We start from the raw sequence: 18,316 nt of genomic DNA on the forward strand, positions 1-18,316 counted from the left end.
AGCCATCATTTCAACCTTGAGCTCACCCTGACTAGGAACAGGGTTAGAAATGAGATCTACGGTTTCCTGATGCTTCTCTAAATCAAGACCTCTTGGTTTTATGTCCGGTAGAGCTGAGCCATTCCATGCCAGACCTCAAACAGGAAACTTCCCATGAACTCAACCACCTAACCACTGTGTGTAGAATGAGATGAGATGGGAATGCCATCCGGTCAGGCTGCCTGGTCTCTGAGGCAGAGCTTCATGGGGTGACACTCCCTTTGTCTTAGACTCTTCTTAGGCTGGTAAGTTCAGAAGCATCATTTTGTTAGTGCACCAGAACCAAAGAGATTCTCAGGAGCCGACTCACAGTAACCTAATTCCTAGGTGCCAGATGAATGAGCCAGAATGCAAACTTTTTAATTTAACATCAAGAGATGGTCCATTCTGCAAGCATGAAATTCCCATCTGCAAACTGGAGCACCTTCTGTGTTGTGTCTGGGTATTAGAGAAACCAGGCTGTGATATGGAATTGGTTGGTAAAAAATGGGGCCAGAAGAGAAATGTGGGATCTTAAGGCCTGAGGAACGTGCCCTGACTGTCCATTGCACTAATGTGATCGAGTGCAGCCTTACTCCTTCCTGGATTGGGCTGGATGCAAACTCTGTCAAGTTGCTTTTAGGACTCGCCTTCTTCAGAACTCCATGACAAATATTTCTTTAACTATTTGTGTCTTTGATTGGGCTACGGATATATTGTCAAATTTGAATGATTTAAAACCAGGGTATTTGGAGTGTAGAAGACATGAATTTGTTCCGATTTTAACTTGACCGTTATGCTGAGCATAACATCAGCATAGTGCTGCGCAAGTTGGTTAACTTCTGTAAGCCCCGATTTTGTGAAGTGTGGATAATAATAGCATCGTGAGGTTGTTGTGAGGACTGAGTGAGGTAACTCAGGTGAAGCTCTTAGCACAACGTCGGGCATAATATTCAACCGATGTTTAGTTGGCTGGAAGAAGCATTACTCTTCCTCCTTGTTGACTGTAGGACATGTTATGAATTCTGCACGTATCTCAGCACTTTATGTGTTGGTTGTTCTCAGTTAACTGTGACAGGTTTTGTTGGAGCCCCCCTGCTGCTTTCTCTGTTGAGTCCATTACCGAACCCAGGGAACATCGGGACCAACAGAGATAAGGGCAACAGGATCTGTTCTCAGAGAAGGACACCAGTCCTGTGTGGACTCCCCTGTCATTTCTTTCTTTTTTTTTTTTTTTTAATTTTTTTTTTTCAACGTTTATTTATTTTTGGGACAGAGAGAGACAGAGCATGAACGGGGGAGGAGCAGAGAGAGAGGGAGACACAGAATCGGAAACAGGCTCCAGGCTCTGAGCCATCAGCCCAGAGCCTGATGCGGGGCTCGAACTCACAGACCGCGAGATCGTGACCTGGCTGAAGTCGGACGCTTAACCGACTGCGCCACCCAGGCGCCCCTCCCCTGTCATTTCTGATCTCCACAAAAGTGATTCTGCTTATAAGGCTGTTCTCCCTCCGCCTCCTGGGACACCTTCTTCCTGTTGGCTGCCACAGAGTGAGAAGGTTGATATAGTATGGGGAGATCCTTTCCAACTGAGTACCAGAACATTCCAGAAAATAGAAGAGTTGGACCCGCATGTGGTAATCATTTCACTATGTAGATGTATATCAAAATGTTTTCAGTAGATACAATTTTTACTTAAAATTTTTTAAATGTTTATTTATTTTTGAGAGAAAGAGAAAGAGAGAGAGACCATGAGTGAGGGAGGGAGAGAGAGGGAGACAGAGAATCCAAAGCAGGTTCTAGGCTCTGAGCTGTCAGCACAGAGCCCAACTTGGGGCTTGAACCCACCAACTGTGAGATCATTACCTGAGCCAAAGTTGGATGCTTAACCGACTGAGCCATGCAGGCACCCCTCCAATTTTTACTTAAAAAAAAATAGACTCAGGTCATGATCTTGCATTTCGTGGGTTCGAGCCCCGCGTTGGGCTCTGTGCTGACAGCTCAGAGCCTGAAGCCTGCTTCAGGTTCTGTGTCTCCCTCTCTCTCTCTTTCAAAATTAAATAAACGTTAAAAATTTTTTTTTAAGTAAATAGTAAAATAAAAAAAGAAAGTTTCCATCCTTAATCTGGTGCTTTCTTTAAGTTGTCAGGATGGCTTTGTTTGACAATGTCACTGTCAGCTCCAGTGAAATATTTCATTAGCCCGAGTGTGGTGGTTTTGCCAGTTGAATGTAGGTGTCTTAAAGCAGGATGGTGAAATCATACTCCCCACGTTATTGGGTGCCAGGCATGCTTAAGAGCTTTGCATGCATTCATTAATGCGGTCATCTCAACCCTAGGAGGTAGATGCTATTAATAGCCCCAGTTTAAAGATGAGGAAGTGGAGATACATAGGTTAAGTAACTTGCCCAAGGTCTCACAGTAGGTGGCAGGGCTGAGAATCAGACCCAACTGGTCTGGGGTCAGGCATCTGTTCTAAATCAACATGTGATTCTGCTTCTGGACCTGAAATGGCAGTGTTCTCTTCCAGCTTTTTCTAATGGCTTAGTAGGGACCACTTGTTCTGAATTTTTACCCTGGTCTCCTTTTCTCCCTCAAGTTACAGAGTTCTCTTAAATGGGCTATAATTTTTATGTGCCTTCCACTGTGAGACTTCTCTCTGCACCCACAAAAGCTATGCCAGGGATCAGGGAAGGTGGTCTTTTGGATGGTGGCAGCGATGGAGGAGGGCACAGTTATTTTCTTCTGATGGGTCAGCGGTGCATGAGCTGACAAACATGTGCAGAGAGAAGACCTTTCTATCCTTACATACAAGTTGGGGATAGGCAGCTCTTTATAACCAACAATGTGGATTTGGAGAAATTCAGCCCAAAGTGTGGTCTCTGTAGGTCTTCTGGTTTAGTAGAGTTATGTTGCTCGTCTCAGGGCCACTGATATCAAGTAGGTAGGTCCAGTTCTCTCCAGGATAAACCTTAAGTACCTGCTGGACCCACTGGGCCACCGAAATGAGCTATAAAGCAGAGGGTTTTGCCCCTGGCTTAGAAACAAAGGCCTTTTTGATTTTTTTTCTCTTTATAGAAGGACACAAAGAAAGGAGCCACAAACCTGCCTTCTTTCTAAGAAATAGTAAGATAAGGGGCACCTGGGTGGCTCAGTTGGTTGAGTGTCCAGCTTTGGTTCCGGTCATGATCTCGCTGTCTGTGAGTTCGAGCCCCGTGTCGGGCTTTGTGCTGACAGCTCAGAGCCTGGAGCCTGCTTCAGATTCTGTGTCTCCCTCTCTCTCTGCCCCTTCCCAACTCACGCTCGCTCTCTCTCTCTCTCTCTCTCTCTCTGCCAAAAATAAATAAATATTAAAAAAATTTAGAAATGGTAAGATAAACTTTAATCTCAGGTATTTTCTTCAGGTATACCAGTATGTCCATCTTAATTCTTATGTTGTTCCAGATAGAGAGGGAGGAGAGAGAGGGAGGGAAGGAAGAGGGGAGGGGAGACAGTGGAGGTGAGCCATGGGGAGGGGTGGGAGCAGCAGGAAAGCATGTTCAGAAACTTTGCTGCTGGTGACACCTTAACTGGAATATTTAGAAACATCGGCATATTACATATTTTCTTATGTGCGTATAAGGGGTGGCCTGGGGCTTAAAAGCATCATCTAAGAAAACCCTCCAAATATAATGCTCAACCTGAAATGATCATTTGACTACATAAACACTTTCAATGTTGCCAAATAGGGTTGGTTGTTCCCATTTGAACTGGGTGCGTGGGTTTTTCCCATGAAGCTTGTGAATCATTCATGAACACACCAGATCCTTCAAGCTAGCCAACCAGCCAGAGGATTCATTTCCTATAAAGGCATTTGATTACAGTGTTGAAACAGTGCATTCCAGGCTTGCTCGCACTGATTCTAACCATGGCATTATGTCATGGACGCCGGTCGCCTCAGCGTAGAAATTCTTCCTAGTACTGATGGGTGCTCTTCCCTTCTCTTCTGGGACACTTCCCATTTCTCCTGAATTTTAATCTCTTCCTCCCTCCTGTTTGGAGGTGGCATTTGCTTTTAAAATGCTTTGTATTATCAGAACGTTTGTTAAAAAAAATTTTTTTTAATGCTTTATTTTTGAGAGAGACAGAGACAGAGAGACAGAGCAGGAGCAGGGGAGGGGCAGAGAGAGAGAGGGAGACACAGAATCCAAAGCAGGCTCCAATCTCCCTACACCTCCCATGTTTAGAAATAAGATTATGGATCACCAAATGGGTTTTGATACTCTTTCCCTTTCCAACACAGGCTCTAGCAAACAAAAAGCCATTTTGCTCTTTGGAGTCTATCCTTTGTAAGACTATGTCTTACCAGGACTTTATAAGACTTCTAGAAAAAGGAAACTGGCATTATAATTGCCTTACAGGACTGGGATCCACAGAGTTCTGAGTTTCACATATCTCTAATTCAGCCTAGTTTCTAACATTGGGAGTGTGGTACATGGGATACTTTGTTCTGAGTAGGAGGAAGAGATCCTATTTTTAGGATAAATTGAGAAGGGCATTGCTATATCAGCTCAAGGTTAGCCTGAGTCCAGCAAGGTTCCTAAACCCTGCATCCTGTTGGAATCAAAACTCAGAGCAGATTGAGCAACTCTGACTTCTCACCAACTGACTTCCCAGTTAGTGTCGCATGTACCTGTGGGGTCCACTGGGGACCATCACTGAACCAGACACAAAGGAAGAAGGTATTTTGGAAGGAAATGACAAATGCCTGGTTTTCAATTGGGGGACAAAACCTCCCTTCTGCATGGCCTTGTACAGCTTATAGGACCCCTTCACCATTATTATTCCACTTAGTCCTTCTAGCACTGCAGGGCCCAAGTTGTTCCGGCCCTTTTACTCAAGGTCATACACATAGACTGGGGTGAGACTCTCTCCTAGGTCTTCGGAGTCCAAGCCCCATGCTCGTCCCAAATTTCCCTCCTGCGGTCTGAGATGGAATGCAGTGAAGTGCTACCAGGGGTAATCTGGGCGTTCAGATGAGAAGGAAGTTATTGATGGGAAAGAGATCACTCTGGGAGTTCTGCATTCCACTCGCTTAGTGTAAGTTGCTACTTGTCTGGAGGAAGTGACTGCTGAGCCCAGAGTTAAACAATACTTTTGTCTTTGTCGTGGGCGCCAGCCATCAAGTGATATCTGATACAAACCCTAAGACTTCAAAAATGATTTATGCCGTAGAATTGCAGGCTTGATCACAGGAAGACTTTGTTCTGTTCTTTTTTTTTTTTTTTTAATCCCTGAAAGCTGAGCACTATTAAAACTACAAAATCATGACTGGATCACTAAATTGACAGGGAAAGAATTTTGACATGCGATAATGACACAATTAAGTCTAGGGCTGTAGTTCAAAGCAAAGCTTATATAAAAATAACATTTGCATAGTGCTCTTCAGTGTACCAAGTAGCATGCCACAAACAATTTCCTTTGATCTACACTACAAACCTGTCAAGTAGCCATGGTCCTCCTTTAACAAATAAGGAAATTAAATTTGAAAGAGACTAGATGCTTTGCCCTGGGTCCTAAGTGGCAAGTTTAGGACGTCAGGTCTTTTGACTCCACATTCTGTATTTGGTTTGTCATTATTTACTAAATCTTCTGGAAACATCGAATAATTTTTGTAGGGATTGACTGAAACCCTCTGGGACCTCCTGTGAGAAGTTTTGGTAATGGCGGGTACATAAATGGTATCTTCTCACTGTGTTGTCCTTGCAAGCAGCAACCATTCAATAATCAAAGTTATTGTGCAAAGTTGGTGGTATTAAGTCCACTTCTCTTTGATGGATGGATTGCAGGAGGAATCTAAGCTATTTTTTCATGAGCACCAGTCACAGGGAGAGGCAAGAACAGGATTATGATGTGAGAGTTCCAGCTGCCTGTCCCTTGTTACACAGTCGGAACCAACTCCCATTCCCTAAAGAATGGAAAGAGAAATAGCAAACATTTAATGAAAGGATCCACGTTATTCCTTCAAAATGCTCTAGATTCACTCTCCACAACCCTTCCTGAATCTTGATGAAAATATTTGGAGAAGCCTAATGGTTACAAAGTTTTGGAGAACACAGACATCTTCAAAAACACCTTGTGGAACTGAAGTATGCGAGCAGGGGTAACAGCAGAGTTCAACAGGATTTGGACTCACGACTATCTATCTATTCAAGGAAACTGAACATTAAAGATCTTTCCCCCATTCAGGCTGTTCCCATATAAGGCTTCTTTCTTTGGCCAAGGAAGGATTTTAGAAGGGAAGTTCACAGCTTTTCACCTTCATGGCTGAAACAATCCTAGAACTTGTCTGACTGGCTCTAATGAGGAATGTAAGTAAACAAGACCTGAGTAAACAAAAGAGAAATCTGCCCATCACCTGTGGAGTCAAGTAATGTAGGGCACCTTCCTGGGCACTTATAAACCAATGCCTGTCTCTCAGAGAAATGGGTAATGTGCTTCCAAAGAAATGACACATATTATCATGTTGACATTGCTTTGGATGCACATTACCCATTTCTCTGAGAGACAGGCATTGACATTGCAGAGGCTTAGGAAAGGGTCAGAATAAAAGATACTCTGTCTAGCAAGGCGGACCCACTGTGTTTGTTAGTAAGAAACTAAGTACCTTAAGGGACTGGGGACTTTTTAAGCCTTTTTGGTAGGAGCAAGTATTGGCCTCTCTTTCATGAATGAGGGTCATTGTCATCACCTTGGGTTGTTAGGCTTTGGCAATTCTGGGGATGAAGCAAGGCTGCACGTGCTCGTGAGAAGAAATGACTTTGCCATCCCTGATCTCCTGCGTGATGGTGAAGATTTTAACCAGTATTTGGGGCAGTACTCTGCAGGTACAGCAGAGCTCACGTGATCCGCGGGAGGCTGAGGATGATGTATTGTAAGCCGGGGCTGTGCATTCCATGGTGCTGGCCTTACTGGAAGGCTCACATGTGGTGACACACGGGTTACAGGGAAGCCTAGAAAAAACAGAATTTTGCCTGTGATTGAGGGAAGGTAAGGATGGTTGTGGAGAACAACAACGGTGGGTAATGTTTCAACATGGTGTCACTCAAAACAAATATTTCCAAATGCTTATTTGTTCATTTTGTTCTATCATTGGTGGAAGAAAAAGAATCAGACCAGATGCATGGTAAAGCAGCATCTTAGGCTTAGAAGCGTTAGATTCTGTAAGCTGCCATTGTGGACAATGCCACAGCACTGTGGAAGAACACCACTCCAGGGGTTCAAGACCCGGGTGCAGTCTAGCTTGTCATTTACCAGCTGGTGACCTAAGATAAGTCAAGGAACGCTCCTGAGCTTTAGTTTTTCATCCAGAATGGGTATAATGGGAGCTACGCTTACAGGATTGACAGTGATAAGGGATAAGTGACAGGATAACAGTGATAAGGGACAGGTTGAGAGGCTTATTATCTGAAGAAAGAAAGCTAATCAGGTGTTTTTCTTATCAGATGGCCTGAAACCCATCTATGGAAGAGTCTTTCATGCTTTATCGGGCAGCTTCTAGGTGCCTTCTGGGTGTATTTAAATGAAATTTTACACAATTGGAATTGGGAGCAGTTAACAGAACTCTTTTTAAGAAGCATCATCTTTTTTGGATGATTCCAGGCACTTTGGTATGTCGGAGCTCCTCAGAGGGACTAGCTTTTGTTAACATTGTGCTAGTATCATGTGGACATGCCAGTTATAAGAACTCTGTGAGCAGAGTCCACTGATTATTTGGGGGAAGGAAGTCTCCGTAACGGTTCTAAGTCTGCATCTGGGGCATTAGTGTGGACTGAGTTGCTTCAAAGAGCTCGTGCTCTAGGTCCGTCCCTTATGGTTTGGTTAGCTTATCATTGAAAAACATTACAATTTCCATTTAAAAAAAAAAAAGATGCTGAAATACACACATCTACATGCTGCTCTTGGCATCAAGGACAAGAGGCTGGAGATGGGCATTTCAGCCTGAACAGACTGTTCCTCCAAAAGGAGCAGGGTCGGGGCGCCTGGGTGGCACAGTCGGTTAAGCGCCCGACTTCAGCCAGGTCACGATCTCACGGTCCGTGAGTTCGAGCCCCGCGTCGGGCTCTGGGCTGATGGCTCAGAGCCTGGAGCCTGTTTCCAATTCTGTGTCTCCCTCTCTCTCTGCCCCTCCCCCGTTCATGCTCTGTCTCTCTCTGTCCCAAAAATAAATAAACGTTGAAAAAAAAAAATTAAAAAAAAAAACAAAAAAAAAACAAAAGGAGCAGGTCGCCCTACTCAATTTCATGAAAGTTCATCTAGTGGGGGAAAATCTGTAAGTCACCAGGAATGTTTGAATGTTTGGGGAAACCATTGTTTTCCCTTGTACTTTTTAAAACCCAACATACAAGGAATTAACCTGGCGCCCTGGCTCTTCAAAATGACTCCGCTCAGCTAAGACCGCAAATTTGGACTAGGTTACAATTGTAGGTCTCCAAACAGCACAGCTTGAGATCAGGTACCTAAAGTTCCCACCACTGGCAAGAAGATCAAAGCACATGCCCCCTATTGCCTAGTGGCAGTACACACATGTGTGTCAGCATATTTTCTCATAGTTGTTTTTATTTCACTTACTCGACATCCGAACTCTCCAGAAGGCTGCGGTATGTGGCAATCTCACACTCCAGCTGGGACTTGACATCCAGCAGAATCTCATATTCTTGGTTCTGTCTTTCTAGGGCACACCTGATCTCTGCCAGCTGAGCCTCCACATTATCAATCAGACACTGGATCTGGGCCAGTAAGGCCGTGTAGCGGGCCTCTGTCTCCGCCAGGATGCATTCCTGGGAATCTCTCTACCATGGAGGAAGAAATTAAGATTTGTAATGATGATTCATTGGAGCCTGGTCTCTTGTGAACTGTATCATTTAAAAAAATTTTTTGTGACAGGTACTAACGAATCTCCAAGCCCTCTTATTACTTCTTAACCAAAGAAATCCCAAACCAAAATGATCTACTCTGCTAAAGCTTGCTTCCTTTTATCCTCTTTATTTATTTTTGCTTTCCTTAAAGTACTCACTTCTCTTTCTCTTTCTTAATCACCTATCATACGACACTCTCCTACCTATGAGACAAACCAACAAACAAAAACGTCCAGCTTTAAAAACCTGTTACCGTGGCACTTCATTCTGAGAATATTTTTACCTTAAAGAAGAAGTTAGCAGCATTAAGCCATGAACAGTTCCTTCACTTGCAGGGCACCTGGGTGGCTCAATTGATTAAGTGCCTGCTTCTTGATTTCAGCTCAGGTCATGATCTCATGGCCCGGGTATGGAGCCTGGCATCATGCCCCACGCTGAGATTGGAGCCTGCTTGGGATTCACTTTCTCCCTCTCTCTTTGCCCCTCCCTTGCTTGTGCTCTCTCTCAAAATTAACATTAAAAAAACCCCACAAAACAATTCCCTCACTGGATCCCTTCCTTTATAGACTTGAAACTTTGATGATTACAATTCTTTCCTGATCCATCATCCTGTAAGTCTATGGATAATGCAATTCTAGGTTAGAATAACCTGTTATTTACATGGTTTTCCCAGTTTTCAGAGATGAGAAAACAGGTTCAAGAGGTTAAGTGAATTGCCCATGGTCACATGACTAGCTGGTGACAAATATAGCTTTGGGGCAAGGTCTTCCAAATACCCTTCACATCAGAGCATTTAAATAATTCCCTACTTCACAGAGGCAGTACAATGGAGGCAGAAGTGGTTCCAGCTCTGGAACTGAATTCTGGCTCAGGCTCATCTCTTTTGTGACTTTTAACAAGTTACTTAATGCCTCAGGATCTCAGTGTCTCCATTCCTAAAATAGGCAAGGTGGCACTCACCTTGGATTTGGCCTGGGAAAATCAGTTTAGCTCCCTGAGCCTTATCTATAAAATTGGCTTAATAATTATGCCACCTCCCTTATAAGACTATTTTATAAATTTGATAGTTTAGAAAAATGTTTTGCATGTAATACAATGCTCTTGTAGTGTTTCCCAAAGTGTACTCCATGGATCCTTATTGCCATGAGATGCTCTTAAAAAAGGGGGTCCACAGTCAATTAAGTTTTGGAATGCTGAATGCCATGTATCTCCTTGGAGATCCATAGTGTATATTAGCTTATTAAAGGTCTACAGGAAGTTACCCTGTTTAACCTTTGTTTACTCCAGCATTTCCCAGGCTTATCTGACCACAAGCCCTTTCTTGGCCATAGACTCTTTAACAAACAGAGGAACGTTTGTTCTGAGGGACACAATTTGGGAAACATTGCAACATGCAGGTGTCAGGGGCGATTGCCATCACTGCTGTGTTAGGCTTGGTCAGTTTCCTGGGTACCATTCGGTGCTGGGCCTGCAGCTCAATCTCCAGAGCATTCATGGTGCGTCTCAGCTCAGTGATGTCCTTCAGGCAGAACTGCTGCTGTTGAGAGCTGGTCACCACCTGCTGGTTCAGCCCCTCCATCTGAAACACAGTCAAAGACCATGCATATTATGAAGGAAACACGACTTTGATGGAAGGGTGCCTGGAAATGCAGGGTCAGCTATTCGGTTTTGACTTTTCTACCCTCCTCACCTGTGTGTTGAACCACTGTTCCACTTCTCTGCGGTTTGTCTCCATGATGGACTCATACTGACATCTCATTTCTTGTAGAACCCGGTTTAGATCGACAGAAGGGGCAGCGGTCACTTCAATGTTGAGTCTGTCCCCAAGCTGGCTCTGTAAGGAATTAATTTCCTATGGAAAGAAAAAGAATGTGAAGTCACTTGGTGACCACATGACACCCTTGTGTTCTTGTTTGTCTAACAGCAATAATTTAGCTTAATGGTATCTGAATGTAGCTCACAATAAAGGAATAGATGATTTATAGGTACTATTGAGAGGCTATAAAATAACCTAAGACTATTTCAAATGTGACTCTGTGTTCAAGTATGTGGAACATTAGAAGGAATTAATTAGCAAGTTCAGAGTCTTAAGGAATTTAGATCATTTCCCGGGATGGGTAATGGTGAAGCAGCATGGAGGTGGAGTTTATAATAAGAGATCAGAGTCTCTATGATGCCAATATGGGCTTTTGCCAATATGGACTTACAGCAATAGAGGCAGAAATCAGTGCAGGGATGCCTACAAAAAGATGGGAAACCTGTGGGGGGTTTTCCCCCCTAAATTGGGTTGCTCCCTTGTCTGGAAGATCTGGAGGGGGGAGTGGAGGCTTCAGATTGTGTTCTAGGCAGTGGATTGGAAACCCATTGGACCAATGGTAGTGGCAGTAGATATTCTCGGGCTGAAAAACAGAATAGTATCTACTCTTTGGGGACACCTTTTGTCAAGTTCAACTCAAAGGAATGGATGCTATTTTTAGAGGCTTAGCTTGTAATGACTCTCTTGGTTTTTCTCTTACCTCTTCATGGTTGTTTTTGAGGCTGAGGAGCTCTTCCTTCAGGGACTGGACTCGTGCCTCCAGGTCAGCCTTGGCGAGGCTCAGGGCATTCAGGATCCGCTGTAGGCCGTTGGCATCTGCCTCCACTCCCTGGCGTAGGGACACCTCAGCTTCGTACCTGCAAAAATGAGACACAAAAAGAAAGGCATTAAAATGCAGATGGTGTAAATCGAGCCAAGCAGAAGTCCCTTCCACATTTTCCTTTGGGCCTCTCATGTATTATATTTCTGTTGTGGGCTTGATTCTCTTTAGAGGTGAGACCATTTGATAAACATCACCGTTTAACCGCTGTTCCCTTAATCGCTTTGCCAGCGTGAGGTCACATTGCTGTTCTTTGAGATGAGGGAATTTTTCCTCCTCCTGCCCCTGGAGGCAATGCAGAATTGGAGAGTGCAATGGATTAGGAATTAGAAAACTTGCGTCCACATTTTAGCTGTGTCTTGCCCTAGGTGTATGTCTTTGGGTATAACAGAGCCCCATGCAACCACAGTTTTCTGGGAATTGATTTCCTATGGAAATCAATCAATCACCTTTAAACAAGGTGATTGCATATTAGCAGCCCTACCTGTTTTCCTGAATTACTGTGCAGGTAGTCAGATGGGTTCATAAACTACAGGTAGTGTATACATGTGAGTGGTTATTAATCTTTATCATTTACTGGATATGAATGAAGGTCTTTTCTGGGCTGGTGCTGACATGGTATGGGGCAGGAAGGTTAGCAGATTTGGGGATACGCTTCTTGGGAGTGTGTCACATCAGATGCAGGGTAAATTCTGTCGTGAATGACAGCGCTGGATGGGCTTACTTGGCTCTCAAGTCATCAGCAGCCAGTTTGGTGTTGTCAATTTGTGAGACCAGTCTGGAATTCTCAGCCTTGGTACACAAGATCTAGAATTAAGAAATTGTACACACAAATGAGACAAACACCAGGATCTTCTTTAAAAACCAAGGGCTTGTGTGTGTGGCGATTAATGGGGTGGGGGTGGGGGCCGTTAGGCTTTCCATTGCTATGCTTAGGAAGCTTGGGGGGGGGGCTTTGGAAAGTCAGATTTTTTTGTTATTTTCCTAAAAAATCAGCAGAAACTACTCCAATAAAAACCTTGCATATGTTTTCCTGCCAAAATATAAAATCCATCCTCAATTTGCATCCTCTGGAATGTAGCCACCATGCAGGCAAGGACTTTTTAGCTCACTGTTATTTTCCCAGAGCCCAGAGCAATGTCTGGTATTTGTTGGGGGTGCTCAGTAAACACTTGTTGAACAAATAAAGTGGAGTAAATCTGGCATGTGTAGCTGCAGTACATCACTCTGATCAGGAAACAGGTTTGATGTTGCAAGAAACCGTGGAAACAATTTGGAGATGATGAAATGAGCATAAGAGGGGAAAAGAGTGGTAATGGTAGCACACGGGATAAAAAGTAAACTGTTTAGGCACTTCTTAAAACAAAATGCTTTTTCTCAGGTCCCTGTTTTTCTTTCTAATTTTTGTTAAAGAAATGGCAGCAATTGGGGCGCCTCGGTGGCTCAGTCGGTTAAGCATCCGACTTCGGCTCAGGTGATGATCTCGCGGTTCGTGGGTTTGAGCCCCGCGTCGGGTTCTGTGCTGACAGCTCAGAGCCTGGAGCCTGCTTCGGATTCTGTGTCTCCCTCTCTCTCTCTGCCCCTCCCCTGCTTATGCCCTATCTCTCTCAGAAATAAATAAACATTAAAAAGTTAAAAAAGACAAAGAAAAAGAGAAAGAAAGAAAGGAAGGAAGGAAGGAAAGAAGAAAGAAAGAAAGAAAGAAAGAAAGAAAGAAAGAAAGAAAGAAAGAAAGGAGGAAAGAAAAAGAAAGAAAGAAAGAAAGAAAGAAAGAAAGAAAGAAAGAAAGAAAGAAAGAAAGAAAGAAAGAAAGAAAGAAATGGCAGCAATAGGTTGTTAACACATTTGGGACCGAAGCTATCTGGTTGTAACAGCAGAACCTATCTCTGGAAGATGAGTAAGTATACAACTCTGAATATTGCCTCAAGATGACAATTTCATTCAAGAGATTTTCTTATTCTACAAAATATTTTTTTTCCAACATAAAATGAACTACAAATATTAAGGTTTAGCACATGGCTATTGCTTGGAGAGTGTCATTACACAACTTGATTATACACATTCCTAAGAATCTTACCTTCTGCTGGAGCTCCTCGATGGTAGCGTAGTAGGACCTGTAGTCAGGACATATGACACAAAGCTCTTTGCTACACTCCTCCTGGATTTTGCACTCCAGTTCAGTGTTCTCTTGTTCCAAGATCCGCACCTTCTCCAGGTAGTTAGCAAGGCGCTCGTTCAAAATTTGCATGGTCTCTTTCTCTTTACTGTTGATACCTTCACCACACCAGTCGCAGTCATCCAGAGGGGGACAGGCACCGAAGTTGTTAATCAAGCAGATGGGTGTGAGATAAAAGCAAGGAGTAGGGTGGCAGCTGTTGGCTTCGAGACCACCATATTGGCAGCTGGTGTTGGGAAAGATGGTCCTAAAATTTGTAATCCTAGAGCATCTTTGGTGTGGCGTGGAAGAAGAAATAGTTGTACAGCCTTTGGTATCCATGGTGTGTACCCAGTTTTGGTTTATTTCAAAAATCTGTGGTCCAGATCGAAAGCTCAAGCAACCTCGACTAAGTCTGAATTCCAAGCTCCTTGACTATTTCCTCTTTGAAGTGCTTATATAGCCTTTGCTGTAGGTGGGGTCATGGCTGGAAGGATGTTTTCCTTTCTACTGTTTATATCAAATCCCATAGGAACATCTCATTAGTCTGCTTTTTACTTGCCTGAGAAGAGTTACTTGTCTCATAAAAATGTGCATTTAGGCTGTTACTAAGTTATTACCCATCACAACCACTACCTGTCATTGGATACAGAGCTTCACATGAAATCTTCAAAAGGAAATGCCATCACAGTTCTACCAGCATCCATTATTAAGCAGGTGTGAGCATATGAAGTTCATTAAATCCTTGTTGACCTCTCCACCTGGCCTAAAGCTTGATCAGGAATGAGTTCATCCTTCTTTTCCTTTCTTCTCTAGAAAAGGGAAACTATTAATATCTAATAATTATTGGTGAACTCAGAAATCAGTATTTTATTTTGTTCTGCCCAACTGATTTTCCATTTTCATTGTTCAGACGTTGTGAGTATGGGTTAAAATGTGAGTTTTAAATAAGACCCCTTTTTTTAACGTTTATTTATTTATTTTTTGGGGACAGAGAAAGACAGAGCATGAACGGGGGAGGGGCAGAGAGAGAGGGAGCCACAGAATCGGAAACAGGCTCCAGGCTCTGAGCCATCAGCCCAGAGCCTGACACGGGGCTCGAACTCCCGGACCGCGAGATCGTGACCTGGCTGAAGTCGGACCCTTAACCGACTGCGCCACCCAGGCGCCCCAAGACCCCCTTTTTTTAAAGATGATTGCTAGATTCCTGTTTCAGCTTGCCAGGTAGGGTTTGATTGCTAACAATAAATTTCCTGAAAAAGAAGCTGGTTACCTGTTGGTTTTCCAAAACCCACATTTTATGACATTTTTTGTGCTCAGTGTTTGCTTGTGGAATTACATTAGCTAACAATTTGTCTTGGGGTTGGTTTCTATTTGCTGTTTAAACATGATGTGTTGAAAGGTGTGTGGTTTTCATTCTCAGGAATACTTTCTCAGTGTTTTCTTAAGAAAGTTATTTTTGGGGGGCGCCTGGGTGGCGCAGTCGGTTAAGCGTCCGACTTCAGCCAGGTCACGATCTCGCGGTCCGTGAGTTCGAGCCCCGCGTCAGGCTCTGGGCTGATGGCTCAGAGCCTGGAGCCTGTTTCTGATTCTGTGTCTCCCTCTCTCTCTGCCCCTCCCCCGTTCATGCTCTGTCTCTCTCTGTCCCCAAAATAAATAAACGTTGGAAAAAAAAAAGAAAGTTATTTTTGGGGTGCCTAGGTGGCTCATTTGGTTGAGCGTCAGACTCTCTTGATTTAGGCTCGGGTGATGATCCCAGAGTCGTGGGATTGAGCCCTGCATCAGGGTTAGGATTTTCTTTCTCTCTCCCTCTCTCTCTCTCTCTCTGTCCCCCTCTTCCCCCTCTCTCCTGCTCATGCTCTCTCTCAAATAAAAATTTAAAAAAAGAAAGAAACTTATTTGTTCCTGTTCCTTTATGGAGGCTCTAGGAGAGAACAATTATCTTGCCTTTTCTAGCTTCTATAGGCGGCACAGGCTCCTTAGCTCCTGGCCTCTTTCTGTCTTCAAAGCCAGCAGTGGGGAGTCTTTCTCATGTGGCATCACTCTGACACTGACTCTTCTGCTTCCCTCTTCCACCCTTAAGGCCCTTGTGATTATATTGGGCCCACTCATATCATCTAGGATAATCTTCCTATTTTAAGGTCAGCTGATTAGTGGCCTTACTTCCCCTTTGTCATGTAGCCTAACATATTCAAAAGTTGTAGGATTAGGATATGAACATCTTTGGGGGCGCATTATTCTGCATATCACATAAGGTAAGGAAAAAACATTAATTTACAATAGTGCCACCAAATATAAAATGCATAGGAATAAATTTAGTTAGAAAGGTAGACTACATGAATAAAATATTAAAATACATTGAAGGACAGAAAACTAGAATAAATGGAAAGATATATCATGTTCTTGGACTGAAATACTATATCCATCACTATAAAAATGTCAATTATCTCCACATTAATTTAACTTAGATCCCACTAAACTTATTGAGATCCTCCCAATCTCAAAAATGTGATTTTTTTTTTAACCAGGCAAGATAATTCTGAAGTTTTATGAGAAAAGTTAATCAAATTTGAATAGCCAGGAAACTTCTATAAGTGGAAGCCCCAGAGAGACTAGTTCTTCCTATTTTAAAGACTCACTAATCAAAATACTATAGTATTGATGCATGAGTAGTCAGATCAATAGAATAGAATAAGAGGTCTAAAATAGACTTCCAAACAGACTGGAATTTAGTGTATGATAAATGTGACATTTAAAACTAGTGGGGGAAAGATAGACTATCATATGTAGTTTGGGGACAATTCTGTATCACTTGAGGTAGAAGGCAGAGCAGGAAATGTTGGGATAATGACTCATCCTTCCTAGTAAGACATATTGCAAATTGATCAAAGATTCAAATGTGAAAAATGAAATCATAATTGTGCTAAAAATATGAGAATTCTTTTTATAAAGTTGAAGACAGAAGGCCTTTCTAATAATGACCAAAATAAAGAAACCATAAAAACTTATAAATCTGACAACATCAGATAACTTTTACATTGATACAAAACACAACCTATAAAATTGGAAGACAGATGACAAACTGGGAAGGTATATTTGCAATAACTCCATAGACAGTGACCAGAAAGAAAATACAACAGGCACTTAATTTACAAAGAACCTTAGAAAAAATGCTCAATGTCACTCATAAAGAAGAAATGTAAATTTAAACTACACTGAGATTTTATTTTATCTTTCTCCCTATCATACTGAAAAAAAAAATCACAGTTTGGTAACAAATGTACTGTATACAGCCTCTCATTTATTGCTGGTGGGAGTATAAATTCATACAAGTTACTATACTGCTACTATAATCAGACAGTGTGATATTGGCATAAGGGTTGGCAAGTGGATCAGTGAAATAGAATAAAGATTCTAGGGGCGCCTGGGTGGCGCAGTCGGTTAAGCGTCCGACTTCAGCCAGGTCACGATCTCGCGGTCCGTGAGTTCGAGCCCCGCGTCGGGCTCTGGGATGATGGCTCAGAGCCTGGAGCCTGTTTCTGATTCTGTGTCTCCCTCTCTCTCTGCCCCTCCCCCGTTCATGCTCTGTCTCTCTCTGTCCCAAAAAAAATAAATAAACGTTAAAAAAAAAAATTTTTAGAATAAAGATTCTAGAAATAGTCTCACATACATATGGTCAGTTGATTTTTGACAACGTTTCCGAAGTAAGTCCATGAGAAAAGGATAGCCTTTTCAATAAATGTTGCCGATCAATTAGATAATTGCGTACAGCAGAGATCGATACATCTTGAGCTGTACCTCACACTCTATATAAAAATTAATTCAAGATGGATTAAATACTTAAATGTGAAGGTTACAGGTATGGAACTTTTAGAAGGCAACGTGGAAGAAGATCTTCATAACCTTGTTCAGACAAAGACTACTAGCACGTGGAGAGCACTAAACATAAAACAATGAATTTGACTTCATCATAGTTAAAGTCTCTTACTGATCAAAATATACCACTAAGAAAGAGAAAGGACAAGCCACTGGCTGGGTGAAAATATGCACTTGAGATATAAAGGACCTTCCCTTTGACACAGCAGTATCATGACTAGTTCTATGCCCGAGAGAAATGAGTGCGTATGTACACAAAAAGACTTGCATAAAAATGCTTCTAGCAGTTTTATTCTTAATGGCACCCAAATGGAAACAAGCCAAATGCTCACAAACAACACAATGGATCAACAGACTGTAGTATATTCATAGAATAGGTTAGTAACTTGACAACAAAAAGAATGAACTATTGGTATTCACAATGACATGGATGAGCTTCAAAAACATGTCAACCTGGGTCGTCTGGGTGGCTCAGTTGGTTAAGCGTCTGACTTCAGCTCAGGTCATGATCTCATGGTTCATGGGTTTGAGCCCCGTGTCAGGCTCTGAGCTGTCAGCACGGAGCGTGCTTCGGATTCTGTGTCTCCCTCTCTCTCTCTCTCTCTTCCGCACGCTCTCTCTGTCTCTCAAAAATAATAAACATTAAAAAAATATATATCAACCTGAAGAATTTAGGCACAAAAGGGTACAAACAGTATGATTACATTTATATTAACTTTAAGAACAGGCCAAACT

At 42.7% G+C, this 18,316-nt stretch overlaps 1 protein-coding gene and 2 long non-coding RNA genes across 13 annotated transcripts in view; 2 read left to right on the plus strand and 1 right to left on the minus strand.

Moving 5' to 3' along the window:
* LOC147574350 (uncharacterized) overlaps nt 1-18,316 on the plus strand; it is a 280,815-nt gene that overhangs the window by 127,892 nt on the left and 134,607 nt on the right. The gene's annotated exons all lie outside the window — the stretch shown is intronic.
* On the plus strand, nt 1,479-12,752 carry LOC147574352 (uncharacterized). Its single transcript, XR_015244164.1, has 2 exons — nt 1,479-8,028; nt 8,282-12,752. It is a non-coding gene; the product is annotated as an uncharacterized LOC147574352 (long non-coding RNA).
* Nucleotides 4,140-14,187, minus strand: KRT39 (keratin 39). Its single transcript, XM_025917394.2, has 8 exons — nt 13,628-14,187; nt 12,275-12,357; nt 11,431-11,587; nt 10,605-10,766; nt 10,368-10,493; nt 8,628-8,848; nt 6,748-7,009; nt 4,140-5,964 (listed from the first exon to the last, which is right to left on the minus strand). The coding sequence occupies exons 1-7, from the start codon at nt 14,045-14,047 to the stop codon at nt 6,757-6,759; spliced, it is 1,422 nt and encodes a 473-aa protein (XP_025773179.1). The 5' UTR covers nt 14,048-14,187; the 3' UTR covers nt 4,140-5,964; nt 6,748-6,756.

The sequence above is a fragment of the Puma concolor genome, chromosome E1, assembly GCF_028749965.1.
Source record: "Puma concolor isolate L17-30 chromosome E1, mPumCon1.1.hap2, whole genome shotgun sequence".
Classification (NCBI taxonomy): Eukaryota; Metazoa; Chordata; class Mammalia; order Carnivora; family Felidae; genus Puma; species Puma concolor.

Excerpts from the sequence above, each read along its gene's own strand:
- KRT39 (XM_025917394.2), bottom strand. The coding sequence starts at position 14,047 with ATGGATACCAAAGGCTGTACAACTATTTCTTCTTCCACGCCACACCAA. Across the intron at positions 12,358-13,627 it reads TCGAGGAGCTCCAGCAGAAG|ATCTTGTGTACCAAGGCTGA; the intron begins GTAAGATTCTTA and ends TCTTAATTCTAG. Across the intron at positions 7,010-8,627 it reads CTGGAGAGTTCGGATGTCGA|GCTTCCCTGTAACCCGTGTG; the intron begins GTAAGTGAAATA and ends TGTTTTTTCTAG.